The sequence below is a fragment of the Acinonyx jubatus genome, chromosome E4 (assembly GCF_027475565.1).
Source record: "Acinonyx jubatus isolate Ajub_Pintada_27869175 chromosome E4, VMU_Ajub_asm_v1.0, whole genome shotgun sequence".
NCBI classification, from domain to species: domain Eukaryota; kingdom Metazoa; phylum Chordata; class Mammalia; order Carnivora; family Felidae; genus Acinonyx; species Acinonyx jubatus.
In genome coordinates this window covers 60,564,887-60,585,199 of record NC_069395.1, presented here as the reverse complement: position 1 = coordinate 60,585,199, position 20,313 = coordinate 60,564,887, and the positions used below count along the sequence as shown (strand labels likewise).

General features: G+C 38.8%; 1 protein-coding gene across 3 annotated transcripts in view; it reads right to left on the bottom strand.

Moving 5' to 3' along the window:
• WDR64 (WD repeat domain 64) overlaps positions 1-20,313 on the bottom strand; it is a 148,025-nt gene that overhangs the window by 46,137 nt on the left and 81,575 nt on the right. For all 3 annotated transcript variants that reach the window (XM_053209589.1, XM_015072869.3, XM_027046321.2), the window contains one exon: positions 2,398-2,524. In XM_053209589.1, the coding sequence (XP_053065564.1) occupies positions 2,398-2,524 (127 nt within the window). The remainder of the gene's footprint in view (positions 1-2,397; positions 2,525-20,313) is intronic.

Below are 20,313 nucleotides of genomic sequence, written 5' to 3'. Positions count from 1 at the left end.
GATGGAGAGCAGATATTCCTTGTTTACATTTTCCTAAGGGGGTAGTTTGGCTTTACAGGAATATATAAATGGCAAATATGATTTAACTCTCAAAATCAACTGTGTATTCTGTTTCAGTGTAATGTCTAGAAATATAAATAAGAATCTCAAAGCATTTCAAAGATCAAACAAAATGAAACTTCTCTGTTTTATTGATGTGGAGATTAAATTACCAAAGACAAACCCTTTGTATTGAGTTTCTCATGACTTTCCAATCCCACCTGCACCTGTAGGAAAAGGTTCAGCAGGAGTTACTAAGCACTTTCCTAAGGTGCTTAAATTTTAAGATGAAATCTGTTCACGTGTAAAGAAGGACTTAAAAGGCTTTTCTGGTAATATTTCTCAGTTTGAATGTCCCAGTATGGACATGTGAGAGGCAAATAGTAACGAAATAACCAACACTCAGAGCTTTTTGGTAGATCATTTAACATTATATTGTGACTAACTTTTTTCAGAACTCACATTAACAAAGCTAGATACGCTTATGAACCAATGGTAATGCTCTACATTTTGGCTATGCAAACAATGCAGTTACAGAGAAAGAATGTGGTTTCAGGAAACAGAAGCTCTGGGAATGAATCCCAGCTCTACCTTTTAACCTTGTGTTTTAAAACTAGTCAATGGAACTGTTTTAATATTTAGTTTGTCATTTATAAAATAGGATAAGCAGTAATTCCCAACTCATGGGGTGGTTGTGTAGGTCAAATGAAAGTACATGAAAGCACTTTGTAAAAGAATTTTACAAAAGGTAGTTGTATTAACAGAGGAATAATAAAAACGACAGTAACAACAGTATATTCTACAAAACATTTCCAGAATGTGGTGCTGCTGTCATTGGGGTTTAGAAGATTACTATGGTGGTTTCATTTGAATCAAAGCATGAAATAGAATCTGAGAGATAAGCTTCATGTAATTCTGATGTCAAGTTGATGGTTGCAGTTGATGTAAGCAATACACAGAACTCTATATTTTTGTAGGTAAAGTACTGTCAAGATTACATAAAACTGGGAAGTAATCTTGATTTTCTCTTCTCCTTCCTCCTCTTCCTTCTTTTGTCTTGATACTTGAGTCCTTAGTTACTCTGATGATAAGTGGGTTGTAAATGCTGAGCCCACTAATCAAATATGCAAGTGGGGATACCAGGAGAATATGCTTACAGTCATTAGCATGTTATTTTCAGAGAAGGTAATAAAGAGGAGGGGTGCTTATACCTAGAATTAAGTTCTGTTTTACAAGGTGGAAAATTGTCAAGTATGAAATGCTGGTTTGGAAAAAGACCCCCAGAGTTAAAAAATAATTATATTCTCCACCGACAGAGATAGCACCATTTCCCTGCTCTAATTAATCTCACAGGAACTCAGAACAGGTGGTCAGTGGGAAAATGCTTAGGAAATGCATTCTGAGTTGGTGTTCCAGAAGGAAGAAGTACTGTTAATATTGTGTATTTTTTCTTCTAAAGCCAGAAGGCATGCATGTGAATCACATTTAACCTAAATGCCTTAGCAGAATCTTTTGTGACTTTAGGAAGCATTTTTTGTTTGTTTGTTTTTTAAGAGACAACAAGAAAAGGAAACAATCTGTTAGCATCAGCCCTGGGGATCTGTCATTTGGAACTCTATCCTCTCTCTCCACTTCATTGTCTAGAAGCAAAGACAGGTGGGAGGGTCAGCACCTTCTAACTGACTCAGCACTAGAATGCATGGGGCTAAATTGCCTCACTGAACAAAGGGGGCATTGATTCAGTGATCTGATGCAGCCACTCTAAAATGGATTATATTCCAGCTTCTGAGAGTCATAACAGAGCTGGCTTGCCTTCTATGCAGCAACACATCACATCCTACTTCTTGCTCAACCCAAGCCATCATCCTAGACTCAAGAACTTAGAGCACTGACCTGGTCTTTTTGAGGAAGTTCAGTCACACATTTTATCTACCCAGTAATGGAAAGACAGGAGAGGGTGGAACTGAATTAAATATCTACTGTGATGGGGACACCTGGATGGCTCAGTCAGTTGAGTGTCCGACTCCTGATTTCAGCTCAGGTCATGATCTCACAGTTGTGGGATCAAGGCCCAAGTTGGGCTCTGCACCGAGCATGGAGCCTGCTTACAATTCTCTCTCTCTCTCTCTCTCTCTCTCTCTCTGTCTCTCTTTCTGTCTCTCTCTCTCTCCCTCTGCCCCTCTCTCCCACTCACACTCTCTCTCTATTGCTAAAAAAAAAAAAATCTGTGATGAATCACTGTTTACATATTCCCCTTCTACTTTTGCTTTTCTTCTGGTTAGTTTTCTTCAAGTGATAGTTAAAAAAGGTTAAAAGTCAAGATAAGAGTTTTGTCTGCCATTAATTGGGTACACTTACCTGTAATAAGCATGCCATTATTAGAGTCATATACCATAGAATAAATCTGCATATCTCCTGGTCCTCCCTGGCTGTCATGGAAGATTTGTAACAGTGAAAGAGTCTGTATATCCCACACCCTGAAAACCTGGGGAAAGAAAGAGCACAGTTCACCACTTTTACACCCTATGTTCCCCACTCAAAGCTATTTAGGTGAAGCATTTTCAAAGCCTGCAGTATGCTCTTAAAATCTTGCAGCAAGTGTGATTTATGTGATGAGCACACATTTGCTAAACTCCAATTTGGTTCTTGGTTCAATTATTGTCGGTTAATATCAAGTAAATAGCAGCGGCGATTAAAAGTTTGCCTAGAGGAACTAGATTTTTCTATCATTACAGAGAAACAGTATTCTTTAAGAATCTGGAGGGCTGATCATGACTTACAGTTCAAATGAAGCCATCTCTCTACATTATGGATTGGAGAATAAATAGAAGATTTGTATTTTATTTTATTTTTTTCACAATGGGATTTGTATTTATTTATTTATTTATTTATTTATTTATTTATTTATTTATTTATAGTATGAAATTTATTGTCAATTTGGTTTCCATACAACACCCAGTGCTCCTCCCAACAGGTATCCTCCTCAATGCCCGTCACCCACTCTCCCCTCCCTCCCACTCTCCCTAGGTTATTCTCAGTTTTTGAGTCTCTTATGCTTTGACTCCCTCCCTCTCTAACTTTTTTTTATCCTTCCCCTCCCCCATGGTCTTCTGTAAAGTTTCTCAGGATCCACATAAGAGTAAAAACATATGGTATCTGTCTTTCTCTGTATGACTTATTTCACTTAGCATAACACTCTCCAGTTGCATCCATGGTGCTACCAAAGGTCATATTTCATTCTTTCTCATTGCCAAGCAGTATTCCATTGTGTATATAAACCACAGTTTCTTTATCCATTCATCAGTTGATGGACATTTACGCACTTTCCATAATTTGGCTATTGTTGAGAGTGCTGCCATAAACATTGGGGTAAAAGTGCCCCTATGCATCAGCACTCTTGTATCCCTTGGGTAAATTCCTAGCAGTGCTATTGCTGGGTCATAGGGTAGAACTATTTTTAATTTTTTGAGGAACTTCTGACTGTTTTCCAGAGTGGCTGTACCAGTTTGCATTCCCACCAACAGTGCAAGAGGGTTTCCATTTCTCCACATCCTCTCAAACATCTATAGGCTCCCGATTTGTCATTTTAGCCACTCTGACCAGCGTGAGGTGGTATCTCAGTGTGGCTTTGATTTGTATTTCCCTGATGAGGAGTGATGTTGAGCATCCTTTCATGTGCCTTTTGGCCATATGGATGTCTTCTTTGCAGAAATGTCTATTCATGTTTTCTGCCTATTTCCTCACTGGTTTATTTGTTTTTCAGGTGTGGAGTTTGGTGAGTTCTTTATAGATTTTGGATACTAGCCCTTTCTCCGATATGTCATTTGCAAATATCTTTTCCCATTCCGTTGGTTGCCTTTTAGTTTTGTTGGTTGTTTCCTTTGCTGTGCAGAAGCCTTTTATCTTGATGAGGTCCCAATTGTTCATTTTTGCTTTTAATTCCCTTGCCTTTGGAGATGTGTCAAGTAAGAAGTTGCTGCAGCTGAGGTCAGAGAGGTTTTTTCCTGACTTCTCCTCTAGGGTTTTGATGGTTTCCTGTCTCACATTCAGGTCCTTTATCCATTTTGAGTTTATTTTTGTGGATGGTGTAAGAAAGTGGTCCAGGTTCATTCTTCTGCATGTTGCTGACCAGTTCTCCCAGCACCATTTGTTAAAGAGACTGTCTTTTTTCCATTGAATGTTGTTTCCTGCCTTGTTAAAGATTAGTTGGCCATCATTTTGTGGGTCCGTTTCTGGAGTCTCTATTGTATTCTATTGGTCTATGTGTCTGTTTTTGTGCCAATACCATGCTGTCTTGATGATTACAGCTTTCTAGTAGGGGCTAAAGTCTGGGATTGTGATGCCTCCTGCTTTGGTCTTCTCCTTCAATATTACTTTGGCTATTCAGGGTCTTTTGTGGTTCCATATAAATTTTAGGATTGCTTGTTCTAGCTTTGAGAATGCTAGTGCAATTTTTATTGGAATTGCATTGAGTGTGTAGATAGCTTTGGGTAGTATTGACATTTTGACAATATTTATTCTTCCAGTCCATGAGCACGGGATGTTTTTCCATTTCTTTATCTCTTCTTCAATTTCCTTCCTAAGCTTTCTATAGTTTTCAGCATACAGATCTTTTACATCTTTGGTTAGGTTTATTCCTACGTATTTTATGCTTCTTGGTGCAATTGTGAATGGGATCAGTTTCTTTATTTGTCTTTCTGTTGTTTCATTATTGGTTTATAAGAATGCAACTGATTTCTGTACATTGATTTTGTATCCTGCAAGTTTGCTGAATTCATGTATCAGTTCTAGCAGACTTTTGGTGGAGTCTATCAGGTTTTCCATGTATAATATCATGTCATCTGCAAAAAGTGAAAGCTTGACTTCATCTTTGCCAATTTTGATGCCTTTGATTTCCTTTGTTGTCTGATTGCTGATGCTAGCACTTCCAACACTGTTAAACAACAGCGGTAAAGGTGGACATCGCTGTCGTGTTCCTGATCGCAGTGGGAAAGCTCTCAGGTTTTTCCCATTGAGGATGATATTAGCTGTGGGCTTTTCATAAGTGACTTTTATGATGTTTAACTATGTTCCTTCTATCCCGACTTTCTTGGGGGTTTTTATTAAGAAAGAATGATGAATTTTGTCAAACGCTTTTTTCTTTTCTTTTATTAATGTGATGTATCACGTTGATTGATTTTCAAATGTTGAACCAGCCCTGCATCCCAAGAATGAATCCCACTTGATCATCGTGAATGATTCTTTTTATGTGCTGTTGAATTCGATTTGCTAGTATCTTATTGAGAATTTTTGCATCCATATTCATTAGGGATATTGGCCTGTAGTTCTCTTTTTTTGCTGGGTCTCTGTCTGGTTTAGGAATCAAAGTAATGCTGGCTTCATAGAATGAGTCTGGAAGTTTTCCTTCCCTTTCTATTTTTTGGAACAGCTTGAGAATGAAAGGTATTATCTTTGCTTTGTATGTCTGGTAGAATTCCCCAGGGAAGCCATCTGGTCCTGGACTCTTATTTGTTGGGAGATTTTTGATAACTGGTTCAATTTCTTCGCTGGTTTTGGGTCTGTTCAAGTTTTCTATTTCTTCCTGCTTGAGTTTTGGAAGTGTGTGGGTGCTTAGGAATTTGTCCATTTCTTCCAGGTTGTCCAGTTTGTTGGCATATAATTTTTCATAGTATTCCCTGATAATTGCTTGTATTCCTGAGGGATTAGTTGTAATAATTCCATTTTCATTCATGATTTTATCTATTTGGGTCCTCTCACTATTCTTTTTGAGAAGCCTGGCTTCTCAAAAGGTTTATCAATTTTGTTTATTTTTTCAAAAAAACAACTCTAGGTTTCATTGATCTGCTGTACAGTTTTTTTTAGATTCTATATTGCTTATTTCTCCTCTGATCTTTATTATTTATCTTCTTCTGCTGGGATTGGGGTGTCTTTGCTGTTCTGCTTCTATTTCCTTTAGGTGTGCTGTTAGATTTTGTATTTGGGATTTTTCTTGTTTCTTGAGATAGCCCTGGATTGCAATGTATTTTCCTCTCAGGACTGCCTTTGCTGCATCCCAAAGCGTTTGGGTTGTTGTATTTTCATTTTCATTTGTTTCCATATATTTTTAAATTTATTCTCTAATTGCTTGGTTGATCCATTCATCATTTAGTAGGGTGTTCTTTAACCTCCATGCTTTTGGAGGTTTTCCAGGCATTTTTCTGTGGTTGATTTCAAGTTTCATAGCATTGTGGTCCGAAAGTATGCATGGTATGATCTCAATTGTTGTATACTTATGAAGGGCTGTTTTGTGACCCAGTTTGTGATCTATCTTGGAGAATGTTCCATGTGCACTTGAGAAGAAAGTATATTCTGTTGCTTTGGGATGCAGAGTTCTAAATATATCTGTCAAGTCCATCTGATCCAATGTATCATTCAGGGCCCTTGTTTTTTTATTGATCCTGTGTCTAGATGATCTATCCATTGTTGTAAGTGGGGTATTAAAGTCCCCTGAAATTACCACATTCTTATCAATAAGGTTGCTTATGTTTGTGAGTAATTGTTTTATATATTTGGGGGCTCCCGTATTCGGCGCATAGACATTTATATTGTTAGCTCTTCCTGATGGATAGACCCCGTAATTATTATATAATGCCCTTCTTCATCTCTCATTACAGCCTTTAATTTAAAGTCTAGTTTGTCTGATATAAGTATGGCTACTCCAGCTTTCTTTTGACTTCCAGTAGCATGATAAATAGTTCTCCATCCCTTCACTTTTAATCTGAAGGTGTCCTCAGGTCTAAAATGAGTCTCTTGTAGACAGCAAATAGATGGGTCTTGTTTTTTTTATCCATTATGATACCCTGTAGAAGACTTATATTTTAGATGGAGGGTTTCACATTGCTCTTTCATGACTTAAGAAGATAAACCATCTTGGGGCGCCTGGGTGGCTCGGTCGGTTAAGTGTCCGACTTCAGCTCAGGTCATGCTCTCATGGTCCATGGGTTCGAGCCCCGCGTCGGGCTCTGTGCTGACAGCTCGAAGCCTGGAGCCTGCTTCAGATTCTGTGTCTCCCTCTCTCTCTGGCCCTCCCCCGTTCATGCTCTGTCTCTCTCTGTCTCAAAAATAAATAAACATTTAAAAAAATTTTTAAAAAAAAAGATAAACCATCTTACTAAATGAGGTTTCTAAGAACATCCCCCTCCTGCTGCCCACGGATGTAAGTATTATAGAAAGCAGTTTAGGGATGGTATAGATATAGTGGGAGTGTGGGGAATAGGTTATTCAAGCTCTCCTTTGAGAAAGGAAAGAGAATTACATAATTACTCAAACAGAGCTCGAATTGATATAAAAGAATAGAAAGGACAATAAAGTACAAATTCAGCAAAAGTAGGTCAAGTTTACCCTTTGTCTTTTGAGATAACTGGTCTGTCTTAGTCTTATTAATTATTCTGTCCTTGTAAGCAAGTTACAGTGTGATTGAATTTCAGAAATAAGTTTGATTTGGTCAAAGTTACATTTTCTAGCATGCATCCTTAAATAACATTTTCACTTTATAATAGTTACTATTAGCCTAATCATTTGGAATATTTGTTGAGCAAATGAATAATTATTATAAGAACTACCTATAAAGTAAGTAGTTTCGTTAATAGGGATATACTGTCTTCTTATTTGAGACACTTGTAAGTGAGTTAAAGGAGCTCAAAACTTCACTGTTGCAAAGGCAATTTGATTCTTATATGTAGGAGCATAAAGTTGTCTAAGTCATGTGATTTAGGGAACACTGGTAAGGAGTTTTGCCTCAAATGCATACCCTTTGTACGCCAGTGTTACTCAGAATTTGTACAGTTGGAAGTTACTTCCTTTGTTCTAGTAAAAACACAAATTTGGGAGAGGGTAGCTAGAACATTGAACCTTACCAGTCTTTTGTATCATAGGGTAAATGAGTATAAGGGACTATTTATGAATTTAGGTTCAGAGCCCAGAATAAGAGACAAGTAGGAGAAAAACCTAAAAGTGAAACTGAGGAGTGCCAAAGAAATTTATCTCTATTCAAGTTGTTTCTGATTGTATTGCTTTCACCAAGATGCATTCCTGGGAGGCAGGCTTTTTACTATATGTGTATCTGTTCTGCATTGTGGTTGCTAAAAAGAACAAGGGAATGAGGCAAAAGAGGATCTGCGTTTCAGTTATAGCCCATCACTTAAATCCCTTGAGCCTCTGTTTTCGTGATTCTACAACAGACATATAACATATAGCACTCTGCACCTCACTGAATTGATGTGAACATGCTTTCAAATCTGTAATGTTTTCTAAGACTCATTCTGTTTTCTTTTTTTGTGTTTCTCTCTTCTTTAGTGTTCTGTTCTTCAGGTTTTTTGTGTAGTTTCAGGGAAGTGGTGACTGCTGGGCTGGCTGATCATGCTGCAGTCTCAGGGCTCTCTGCTGCCCAGTCCCTCATGTTGCCTCTGTTACCCTCACACTAGACTGCTCCCAATTTCCAAAACCCTCTTTCTTTTTCTGGTCTCTGCACACCACATACTTTTCTTATCATCTACAATTTCCTTTCAACACCCTCTATTGTGTAGTTAACTGCTACTCTTTCCTCAAATCTGTCATAAAGAGAATTAAGGAGTCACAGTTCAGTAAGTTTATGCCCTGATAAGCCATTTCTTCTCCAAACACAGAGAAATAGTAGAAAAAATATTAAAGAAGAGAGAGAGAGAAAGTAAAAGAAATAATAAGGCTTCAAATCAAGAGACATATCACTATGGATCCAAACAAGAGGGGGGCAGAACCAGAAGCACCTCAGTGCTCCAAGGCAGAACATGTCAGTGAAACTGAGAAGCAATAGGCTGTGCTTTACTTTCTTTCTTTTTTTTTTCAATATATGAAGTCTATTGTCAAATTGGTTTCCATACAACACCCAGTCCTCATCCCAAAAGGTGCCCTCCTCAATACCCATCACCCACCCTCCCCGCCCTCCCACCCCCCATCAACCCTCAGTTTGTTCTAACTTTTTAAGAGTCTCTTATGCTTTGGCTCTCTCCCACTCTAACATCCTTTTTTTTTTTTCCTTCCCCTTCCCCATGGGTTCCTGTTAAGTTTCTCAGGATCCACATAAGAGTGAACACATATGGTATCTGTCTTTCTCTGTATGGCTTATTTCACTTAGCATCACACTCTCCAGTTCCATCCACGTTGCTACAAAGGGCCATATTTCATTCTTTCTCATTGCCACGCAGTACTCCATTGTGTATATAAACCACGATTTCTTTATCCATTCATCAGGTGATGGACATTTAGGCTCTTTCCATAATTTGGCTATTGTTGAGAGTGCTTCTATAAACATTGGGGTACAAGTGCCCTATGCATCAGCACTCCTGTATCCCTTGGGTAAATTCCTAGCAGTGCTACTGCTGAGTCATAGGGTAGGTCTATTTTTAATTTTTTGAGGAACCTCCACACTAACCTCTTTTTTGTGCTCTACTTTCATCTGGAGGTATAGTGTTGAGAAAACTGGGAGACCGGGGACAGAGGGGGACACTGATTTCTGACCTGGAACTAAACCAAGACTACTTCTGGCTCAGGAACTAGACCTATTTCTAGACTGGATCCCAAGGGGACAGGTGGGGAAAGGCTATAGATACAGAGGAGTGAGCATACAGACACGCGTGCCAGTGTGTGCACACATACACAGAGCCCTAAATATGTAAAAGGAACTATAATTTTTAGAAAAACTTAGAAGAGGGTATCCTTATGCACTTAGGAGTTGAAAAATATTTCTTCAATAAGCAAAGAAAGCATGAGCCATAAAAGATTGATACATTTAACTGAATTAGAATAAAATATCTCTGTTCAACCAAGGCAACAATCCCAAAGCCACAGAGGGTAGAAACAAGTCCAATGGTCATTGGTCAAGTTGGATAAATATGTGATACACATACGATAGAATACTGCATAGCCGTTAAAATAAATGAACTAAAGCCATATGTTATAACACGGATAAATCTCAGCATATAGTGGTGAGTGGAAAAAAGGAAATTTCTGTAGGATTTATTCACTATATTTATAAAGAACATTGAAACATGCAAAATAAAACTATCTACAGTTTAGGGACACTTATATGTGTACTACTGGCATAAAAACATAGCACTTGTTCAAAATGAAAAAAAAAACAAAAACAAAAAAGCAAAAGCTCAACTTCTTTGGTCACCCTCCTAGCTCTAGATGCCCATAATATCTGTATACAGTAATAGCAATTAGAAATTGTCATATGATGTCATATGTCATATGATGATTTACTCAGTTGCCTTCTCTACTAAACTGTGACTTGCTTAAGGGAGAAACCATGTGCTATTTGATTGTTTCCTCAGTGTCTTCTGTGTTCTCTGTAGTTAGGTTGGTTACTTAGCTGGGTTTTGGTCTGCTCACTTGCTTATTCTCTGTCTTGGTCCAGACCTTGAAGGAATTTATAATGTTGCAGCACTGTGTAGGCAGTCAGTATGCTGTAATCGGATAAATCAATTAATAAACGGGGTAATGTCAGAAAACATAATTCATTGGCTCTGTTTTTAGGTGGTCTTAATGTATTAGCTACTTTGGAGGAAAGGAGGGTAGTGTTATCAGTTAGGCTCTAGAATCTGTCGATTCTAGTTGTCTTCTCTATTCATTTCCCTCAGGGTGGACAGTGTTCCTGTGGCCGGTGTTAGTGCCTCAAAGCCTGAGAGACAGAAGTGGAGCCAGGTTGGGCCTGAAGGGGATTAGGAAGGGCAGCATTTCAGAAAGAGACTGAGCTGCTGTAGAAAGAAAATAATCTGAGAGGATAGATGGCTTCCACTAGAGAAGCCCTTGGATGCAGAATGCAGTATTTATAAATTATAAATTAAATATTATTACATATCTGTCTAACACAGAGATTACAAAAAATATTCACCTTCTAGTAGCATTAAAAATAATGATTTTCAGGTGCACCTGGGTGGCTCAGTTGGTTAAGTGTCTGATTCTTGGTTTCAGCTCAGGTCATGATCTCAATGTTCATGAGTTCAAGCCTCACATCAGGCTCCGTGCTGACAGCATGAAACCAGCTTTGGATTTTTTGTCTCCCTCTCTCTCTGTCCCTCCCCCAACCATGCTTGCGCACACTCTCTCTCTTAAAAATAAATAAACTTTTTTTTTTTTTAAAAAAAAGACAGTTTAAAAAACAATAAAATGATTTTCAAACAAATTGGGAATGCAGGGGTTCAGTGACAGGATTTTTTTTAACACCAGGAAAAATTGAATTGCAAGGCTGCAAGTCTTTGAGGATAAAGTTACTCATCCCCAAATATGAAAGAGAAGGACAATAGGAAGGCCTCCCCTGAAGCTTTGTGAGGAAAATTAATAAATAATGATAAAGTAAAAATTTTTGGAAACTCTACATGTGTCTGAGCCAGGAGTGAGGATTGTTTTGATTCAACCAGGTTTTCGGTCTTTTCTTGCAAACTCGATGCCAATCACTATTATCCAAACACATTAATAAACTGCTCTTTTTTTTTCTTGATGGGTGTTTATTACAGAGTGACTAGAGCAGAATATCAGATGTGTAGACATTGGTTTTGGATACATAGAAAAAGGATTGTAAAAAGGTGCAAAACTAACATGATATGCATGATTCCTTATACAGCAAATAACTCTGGAACTCTGAGCTAGCTGCTCCAGAAACAAAAGATCAGTAGAAGCACTATTCCTACTGTTCTTGGACAGACCCTCATCGAGGCAGGAGAGTAGATATGACACATGACATTATCATGCATTGTGAGGGCTATATTTGAATAGACGTTTGAACAATTGTGGGATGCTAACACTTGTATTAGTAGAAGTCTTTAGAATTGCAGTGTCATTTAATAGAGGGAGGGACATGGGGAATTCAGCATTTTTGATTTGTCAAGGGAAGCTGGGATTTTGCCAGCCTTCCTAATTTTACGTAATGTCTACAAGAGGGTAATTAGGTTTTAGACCCCAAACGAATCAAATTAGGGTTACATTATTTTACATAGGAAGAGCCTAAAGATCTCTGATATTATGAGTCTTTTGAGGGCTAACACAGTATTATAGACAAATACTATATTTGAAAGCAGGGGTATGTATAAGAGTGCAATAGAAATGGTAGGCATTCAATGTTGACTGTGTAGCGAATTCAATGCAAAAATGTATTTTTTAAGCTCTTCCAAATAACAAGAAGAAAAAAAAATTCCTACGTGGAACTAAAACTGTTGATTCTGTGATCTTGTTCTCACATTTTTCCTGTGTGATAACTGGCAAAACGGAAATGAAATGAGGACACCCAGCATGCCTTTAAAAATTAACTTTTTAATTACCACGTTATTATATGTGCCTGGTAGAAAATTTCAAACAGTACAAAACCCAGAGTACCCTTTCCCACCTACCCACTCCTTCTGGGATCTCCAGTTCAACTTCTTAGGTTAATCACTGTTGGGAGATACCGCTTCTGAAGGCAGAAAACTCAGTGGAATCCTCTTTCACCATTTACTAGCTGTGTGACGTTGGCCAAATCTCTTAACATCTCTGAGCCTTAGTTTTTACATTTGTAAGGGAGATTATATCAGAACCTGTCTCACAGAGTTGTCACAAACGTTAAATGAGGTCATATATAGAAAGAGCTTACATCAATATGGGGGCATATTTACTGAAATGTACTTCATTCTTTTTAATGGCTGTATAGTATTCTGTTGTATGAATGCTCCATAATTTATTTTAATTAGTTCCCAGCTGATAGAATTATGCTTATTTCCTTTATTTTCTTTTAGTAAAGTGATAGTGAACCTCCTTGCACATGTAATTTTTTATAGTAGTCTAAACATACCTGTTTGATAAATTCCAGAAATGGAATTTTTGTGTCAAAGGGTATGAGTGTTTTAAGTTTTGTTAGACTGCCAAAGTCAACCTTGCTTTTTGAGAAGATTACAATTTGATGACTTCCTGATTTCAAGTTGCAAAACCAGCTTTCATAATTTACTCCAGTTCTGTAAGAGAACTGAACTTGATGTTTTTGTCATTCCTAGGTTTTGCCATCAAAGATTTTTGGAAGTTTTGCCTTATTTGCTCAACTAGATTTTTAACTCCCTTTGGGCAGAGATTATATCAAAAGATGTTTAATCACAGGGCCTGATACAGTATTAGACACTTAGCAGGGGATCGCATATAGACATATGTTGATTCATATAGACATAGTAGGAAGTCAAGATTTCCAGGAGGATAGCTTTGAGATATATCCAGTTTACCAGCCAAAGAAAAATGTCAGGCTTTTGCAAGAATTACATTTACTAAGGAATGAAAGTTAATGGCAACTGTATACCCAGAGAGCTACCTTAGGTAGACTGTAGTGAATATGTGTGTGTGCACATGCAAATGTGTGTGTGTATTTGTGCAAGTGGTCTGGTGGGCAAAGGGGTGGGGTGGAGAGGGAATAGTCCCAAAGGGCAAAACTCAGAAGCTCATAGCCCATCTTAAGCAAACGTGTAATGACAACAAAGTGTCCCAGGTTATACAAATAGAGAGTGACAGCCACAAACGGAAGGAAGTTTCATGTAGGGGCTGGTTCTCCACTGTTTTGTGGGGCACATTGTCTCCGATCAGTCAGAACTATCAACAGAGTCTTTTGAAGATGTTCAATGAACTATTCTGGGATTAGAGACAGAAGGAAGGCAAGATGTGTACATAAGCAAAAAGCTTTCAGACTCTTCAGACTGCTTCAGACTCTTCAAGTTGAGTCTGAATCCCAAAGCCTGTGTCCCTTTCTCTTAGTTTGTATTTTTTCTTTACAGTTGGTCACTAAGGTTTTACTAGCTAAGGATTCCTAACATATATTGATCTTCCCCAGAAAAATTTCCAACAGTCTGCTTTGAGGACAGATTAGAGGCAAGTAACTCTTCCTCCTGAGGATGTTGCAAATCACAGTTTACCCAAAATGGAATGTCCCAAGCAGCAAAGGAAGGACAGAAGGTGACAAAATGCTGAGAGTAGTAAAATCTGGCTCTTAATCATGGATGCTTCCAGTTATCCAAAAAGTAGGGGGAAAAAACCCAACTGGAATTTACATCATATAGAATAATCTCATACAAGAAAAAAGGCATAAGGAGTAAAAACCAGAAAAGAGTTCTGATTTTTATGAATTAAGGGTAACATATTTTTAAAGGTCAGCTTTTCCTCCTATCCCTGGGTGTGTTTCAAGGACCCACATTTCTTATTCACCAAAAAGAGATGAACTCCTGCTTTCTCTTGGTGAAAGCTTCATGGAGGATGTGATATTGCACTGACATCTAAAGGCTCAGTAGAACAGCTGAGTATGGGAGGAAAGCATCTACAGACACAGGCAGGAAAGCATAAAGACTTTGGGGAAGGGCTGGGTGAAGTTTAGACTATCTGAATACAAGTAAGTAGCAACAAAACTAGAAAAGGTATCTGGTTCCAGACCATGAAGAGAAAACTAGAAAAGAGAATTTGAACTTTATTTATAAGGCATGAGGTGGCTTTGATGATATGTAAGAAAGTTAAGTAGGTAAGGGGATGATCAACATGACTGTAATATTTGGATGATGGGGAGATGGGAAGGACTGAAGTAGGAGGACCACAAGTGCCTTGTCATGTGACTACGTAACTGGGAGCCTCTCAGTGGGTCTGCACGAAGGCCATATCTGTGGGAAGAAAAATGAGGCACCCGATACGAAAAACATTGCAGAGGCTTGGAGACTGGCCAGTGTGAGGGGTTAGAGAGTCAGAAGGTTTAAAAGTGACTTTGAAGTTGGTCACGGTTCTGTGGGGAACAGATGCTATCATTAACAGCTAGAAGAAGACCAGAAGTCAGGAAAAGGAGATTTGACGTGGGAAATTAATTCAGTTTTAGATAAGCAGGAATTTTGGAAAGGATAAATAAGAACCAAACAGTCCTTTAAGGAGCCTTGACGATAGAGACGTTGAGTGTAAGAAGAGAACTGATGTGACAAGCGTCTTGATGGTGCAGGGTTAGACTAAGAGAACGAGAGTAGGGATTTGATTCAGGAAGGAAGAGAAATTTTTGGCCTTGGGCAGGAGGAAAGAGAGAAAGTAGCTAAAAAACCAGAAAAACACAAATATTTTGAGGTGGGTAAGATGGAAGTTAATGAAGCGACTCGACATTGTCAGCTTAGTAGAAGATGAGGTAGCTTGTGGAGCGTGAGAGCCATGTCAGGGGCTCAAGGAGAGTAGATTTTGTTTAACCTCATGTAGACTTGACAGGTGTTCAGCATGAGATGAATATAAATGACTGAGTAGCATGAGAAGCATGGGCTTTTTGGAAAGCCTCACCCTGTTCCATGCCACATACCACACCCATAATCTACCCCTGTGTGGCCGCAGAGGAGGCTCAGGACAAAAGCAGGTAGATCAATACAAGTCCTGTCCCCACTATGGAGAGTGGGGAGCACCCGTCTTTCTGATAACTGCTGATGTTAATGGTGGGGGGGGGGTGTTACATACCAGGCACTGTGTGCATGCTCCTTACCTTATCTCATTGCATCATCCTCACATCAACCCTATGAGGAAGGTATTCTATTACACTCCTCAGCGATCTCAAATAACTCATCCAAGGTCACACCACCTATAACTGTCAGAGTCACTCTTCAATTTAGGTCTGCCAGGTCTTGGAGGCCATTCTCTTAGCCATGCTGCCTGGGAGCAAGACAGTAGTGTCCTCATCACTTAGGACAGGATCTTAGACAAGGTCAGGAATAAGATGGCATCTAGCCAGACTGCAGGCCAAGCAGGCAACCCCTCTGGCTTGCTTTGACATTATGCACCTGGCACCTGACTTCAGGACATTGACTCTTGCTCTAAGGCACACTCCCAGTCTAGTCAAGCTGCACCTTTTCTCAGGTTCCTTCATATCACTTCCAAAGTGAAAATTAACATTTGCAATCTGTTAGAAGTCATCAAAGCATGTATATTTCTCTCCTCATAGCAAAAAGAAAAATAACCTTTGGTATCTAGACTGTGCTTGAGAAAGCTGACCACCATGTTTCCCACTTTTTGTTTCTTCCTGCATCTGTCAGGGTTCATCAGCTCTTCAGGAGCAGGAGGTGTGGCTCAGTGGCTAAATGCTTGAGCTCTGTGACCAGAAATACAATTTTAACATCTGCAGAAGAAAACACTATCTGGGTGGAAAGTCTGCAGAACTAGGAGGAAGGATGAAAATCTGCTGTAAGGGCTTCGGAAAAGGCATGTCATAGGCACGTGACTGGCCAGTCATTTATTTTATTTTGTTACTATTTTTCTTAAATGTTTCTTTTTTGAGAGAGAGAGAGAGCGAGAGGAGAGAGAGAGAGAGAGAATCTTTTTTTTATTTCACTTTATTTTTTATTTTTTAAAATTTACATCCAAAATTAGTTAGTATATAGTGAAACAATGATTTCAGTAGATTCCTTAAAGCCCCTTATCCATTTAGCCCATCCTGCCTCCCACAACCCCTCCAGCAACCCTCAGTTTGTTCTCCATAATTATGAGTCTCTTTTGTTTTGTCCCCCTCCCTGTTTTTATATTATTTTTGTTTCCCTTCCCTTATGTTCATCTGTTTTGTCTCTTAAAGTCCTCATATGAGTGAAGTCATATGATTTTTCTCTTTCTCTGACTAATTTCACTTAACATAATACCCTCCAGTTCCATCCACGTAGTTGCAAATGGCAAGATTTCATTCTTTTTGATTGCCGAGTAATACTCCATTGTATATATATACCACATTTTCTTTTTTTTTTTAAATTTTTTTTTTCAACGTTTATTTATTTTTGCGACAGAGACAGAGCATGAACGGGGGAGGGGCAGAGAGAGAGGGAGACACAGAATCGGAAACAGGCTCCAGGCTCTGAGCCATCAGCCCAGAGCCCGACGCGGGGCTCAAACTCCCGGACCGGGAGATCGTGACCTGGCTGAAGTCGGACGCTTAACCGACTGCGCCACCCAGGCGCCCCTACCACATTTTCTTTATCCATTCATACTTCGATGGACATTTGGGCTCTTTCCATACTTTGGCTATTGTTGATAGTGCTGCTATAAACATGGGGGTCCATGTGTCCCTTCGAAACAGCACATCTGTATCCCTTGGATAAATGCCTAGTAGTGCAGTTGCTGGGTCATTGGGTAGTTCTATTTTTAGTTTTTTGAGGAACCTCCATACTGTTTTCCAGAGTGGCTGCACCAGCTTGCATTCCCACCAACAAAGCAAAAGAGATCCTCTTTCTCTGCATCCTCGCCAACATCTGTTGTTGCCTGAGTTGTTAATGTTAGCCATTCTGACAGGTGTAAGGTAGTATCTTACTGTGGTTTTGATTTGTATTTCCCTGATGATGAGTAATGTTGAGCATTTTTTTATGTGTCGGTTGGCCATCTGGATGTCTTCTTTGGAGAAGTGTCTATTCATGTCTTTTGCCCATTTCTTCACTGGATTATTTGTTTTTTGGGTGTTGAGTTTGATAAGTTCTTTGTAGATTTTGGATACTAACCCTTTATCTGATATGTCATTTGCAAATATCTTCTCCCATTCCTTCGGTTGCCTTTTAGTTTTGCTGATTGTTTCCTTCGCTGTGCAGAAGCTTTTTATTTTGATGGTAGTTCATTTTTGCTTTTGTTTCCCTTGCCTCCGGAGATGTGTTGAGTAAGAAATTGCTGTGGGCAAGATCAAAGAGGTTTTTGCCTGCTTTCTCCTCGAGGATTTTGATGGCTTTCTGTCTTACATTTAGGTCTTTCATCCATTTTGAGTTTATTTTTATGTATGGTGTAAGAAAGTGGTCCAGGTTCATTCTTCTGCATGTCGCTGTCCAGTTTTCCCAACACCACTTGCTGAAGAGACTGTCTTTATTCCATTGGATATTCTTTCCTGCTTTGTCAAAGATTAGTTGGCCATACGTTTGTGGGTCCATTTATGGGTTCTCTATTCTATTCCATTGATCTGAGTGTCTGTTCTTCTGCCAGTGCCATACTATCTTGATGATTACAGCTTTGTAGTATAGCTTGAAGTCTGGGATTGTGATGCCTCCAGCTTTGGTTTTCTTTTTCAAGATTGCTTTGCCTATTCGGGGTCTTTTCTGGTTCCATACAAATTTTAGGATTATTTGTTCTAGCTCTGTGAAGAATACTGATGTTACTTTGATAGGGATCGCATTGAATATGTAGATTGCTTTGGGTAGGATCGACATTTTCACAGTATTTGTTCTTCCTATCCAGGAGCATGGAATCTTTTTCCATTTCTTTGTGTCTTCTTCAATTTCTTTCATCAGCTTTCTATAGTTTTCTGTGTATAGATTTTTCACCTTTTTGGTTAGATTTATTCCTAGGTATTTTATGGGTTTTGGTGCAATTGTAAATGGGATCGATTCCTTGATTTCTCTTTCTGTTGCTTCATTGTTGGTGTTCAGAAATGCAACCGATTTCTACACATTGATTTTATATCCTGCAACTTTGCTGAATTCATGAATCAGTTCTAGCAGTTTTTTGGTGGAATCTTTTGGGTTTTCCATATAAAGTATCACGTCATCAGCGAAGAGTGAAAGTGTGACCTCCTCCTGGCTGATTTGGATGCCTTTTATTTCTTTGTGTTGTCTGATTGCAGAGGCTAAGACTTCCAATACTATGTTGAATAACAGTGGCGAGAGTGGACATCCCTGTCTTGTTCCTGACCTTGCGGGGAAAAGCTCTCAGTTTTTCCCCATTGAGGATGATAATACCGTTGGGTCGCTCATATATGGCTTTTATCATCTCGAGGTATGATCTTTCTATCCCTACTTTCTTGAGGGTTTTTATCAATAAAGGATGCTGTATTTTGTCAAATGCTTTCTCTGCATCTATTGAGAGGATCATATGGTTCTTGTCCTTTCTTTTATTGATGTGATGAATCATGTTGTTTTGCGGATATTGAACCAGTGCGCGCGCGAGAATCTTAAGCAGGCTTCACATTCAGTGCAAGCCTGACTCAGGGCTTGATTCCATGACCCTGGGATCATGACCTGAGCCCTAATCAAGGGTCAGAAACTTAGCAGACTGAAGCCACCCAGGTGCCCCTGGCTGGTGATTTATTAAAGCTTGATGGGTTGCAAACTAGTTTATATGAAGCAATTTGAAGGAATGCTAGATGTTTAAAAATATGCTATTTTTGCTGTAATTAATGATATTACTACTAGAAATGATGATGGCAGCTCTAGAAAAAACATGTATGGGCCGAATTTGGTGTTCTCTCTGGCTAAATTGCTCATTTCTCAGATCTTTGTGGGGCTGGCTCTTCGGGTCGTCCTGGGTTCAGCTTTTCTGTCACCTCTTCAGAGGTGATTTTTCAGGCACATCACATGATTGTAATTTCTTTTCATTAGAATACTTACCATGCTATTTTCCTGTTTATTTGCTACTTCGTTCAGCTCTCTCTTCCCCCAGAATGTCAATGTCCTGTGAAAAGGGCCTTATCTGACTCATTCAGTGCTCCCTCCTCTAGAACCCAGAGCAGTACCTGTCACATAATAGATGCTCAAGAAATAAATGCTTCCTGAATAAGTAATGAACGAGATCATTTAATTTTTATAATAACCCTGTAGGCAAAAATATACTTTACACATGAAGAACCGTGTGGAATGATATCAAGTAATTTGCCCAGTGAAGCTGCTGGGGTGTTTGAATGAGCATCATAATGTTAATACACCTGTTACGCTTACAACAAACGGGAAATCTAATCGCTTATGTCTCTTCACCTCTAGACATGAATGGCCTAAATATTTGCTAGACAGGTATCTTTGTTGTCTTTAATTTCTCTAGAGGGGACTCCAGTTCTCAATTCATAACATGGTTTAATTTTAGTGCCTCAAAACCTTCACTGTCTTTCCAGTACCATTAATTTTTTAAATGTAATTAAAATTAAAAAGAGTTTCCTTATAAAAGCAGTACTTACTGTAAAAAATAGGTAAGAAAAAAACACGAAAAAAATTAATCCATTCACAATTTGTCACCCAGGTAATTACAACATCTTGCTAATCACCCCTGGTAATGTATGATAGACAAATAAATGTTTTAAAATAAAATAATTTCTTACATGCTTTTCATTATATTTCCCAATGTTTACCTAATGTTTAGGTATTTTCCCATCAGTGTTCATCTATATAACACTGAAAGTCTGTATGATATTACTATGATGTGAAAGACACATCACAACTTACTGAATGAAGGGGAGGGGTTGGGGATGTAGGGGGTCACAAGGTACAAACTTCCAGCAACAAGATACATAAGCCA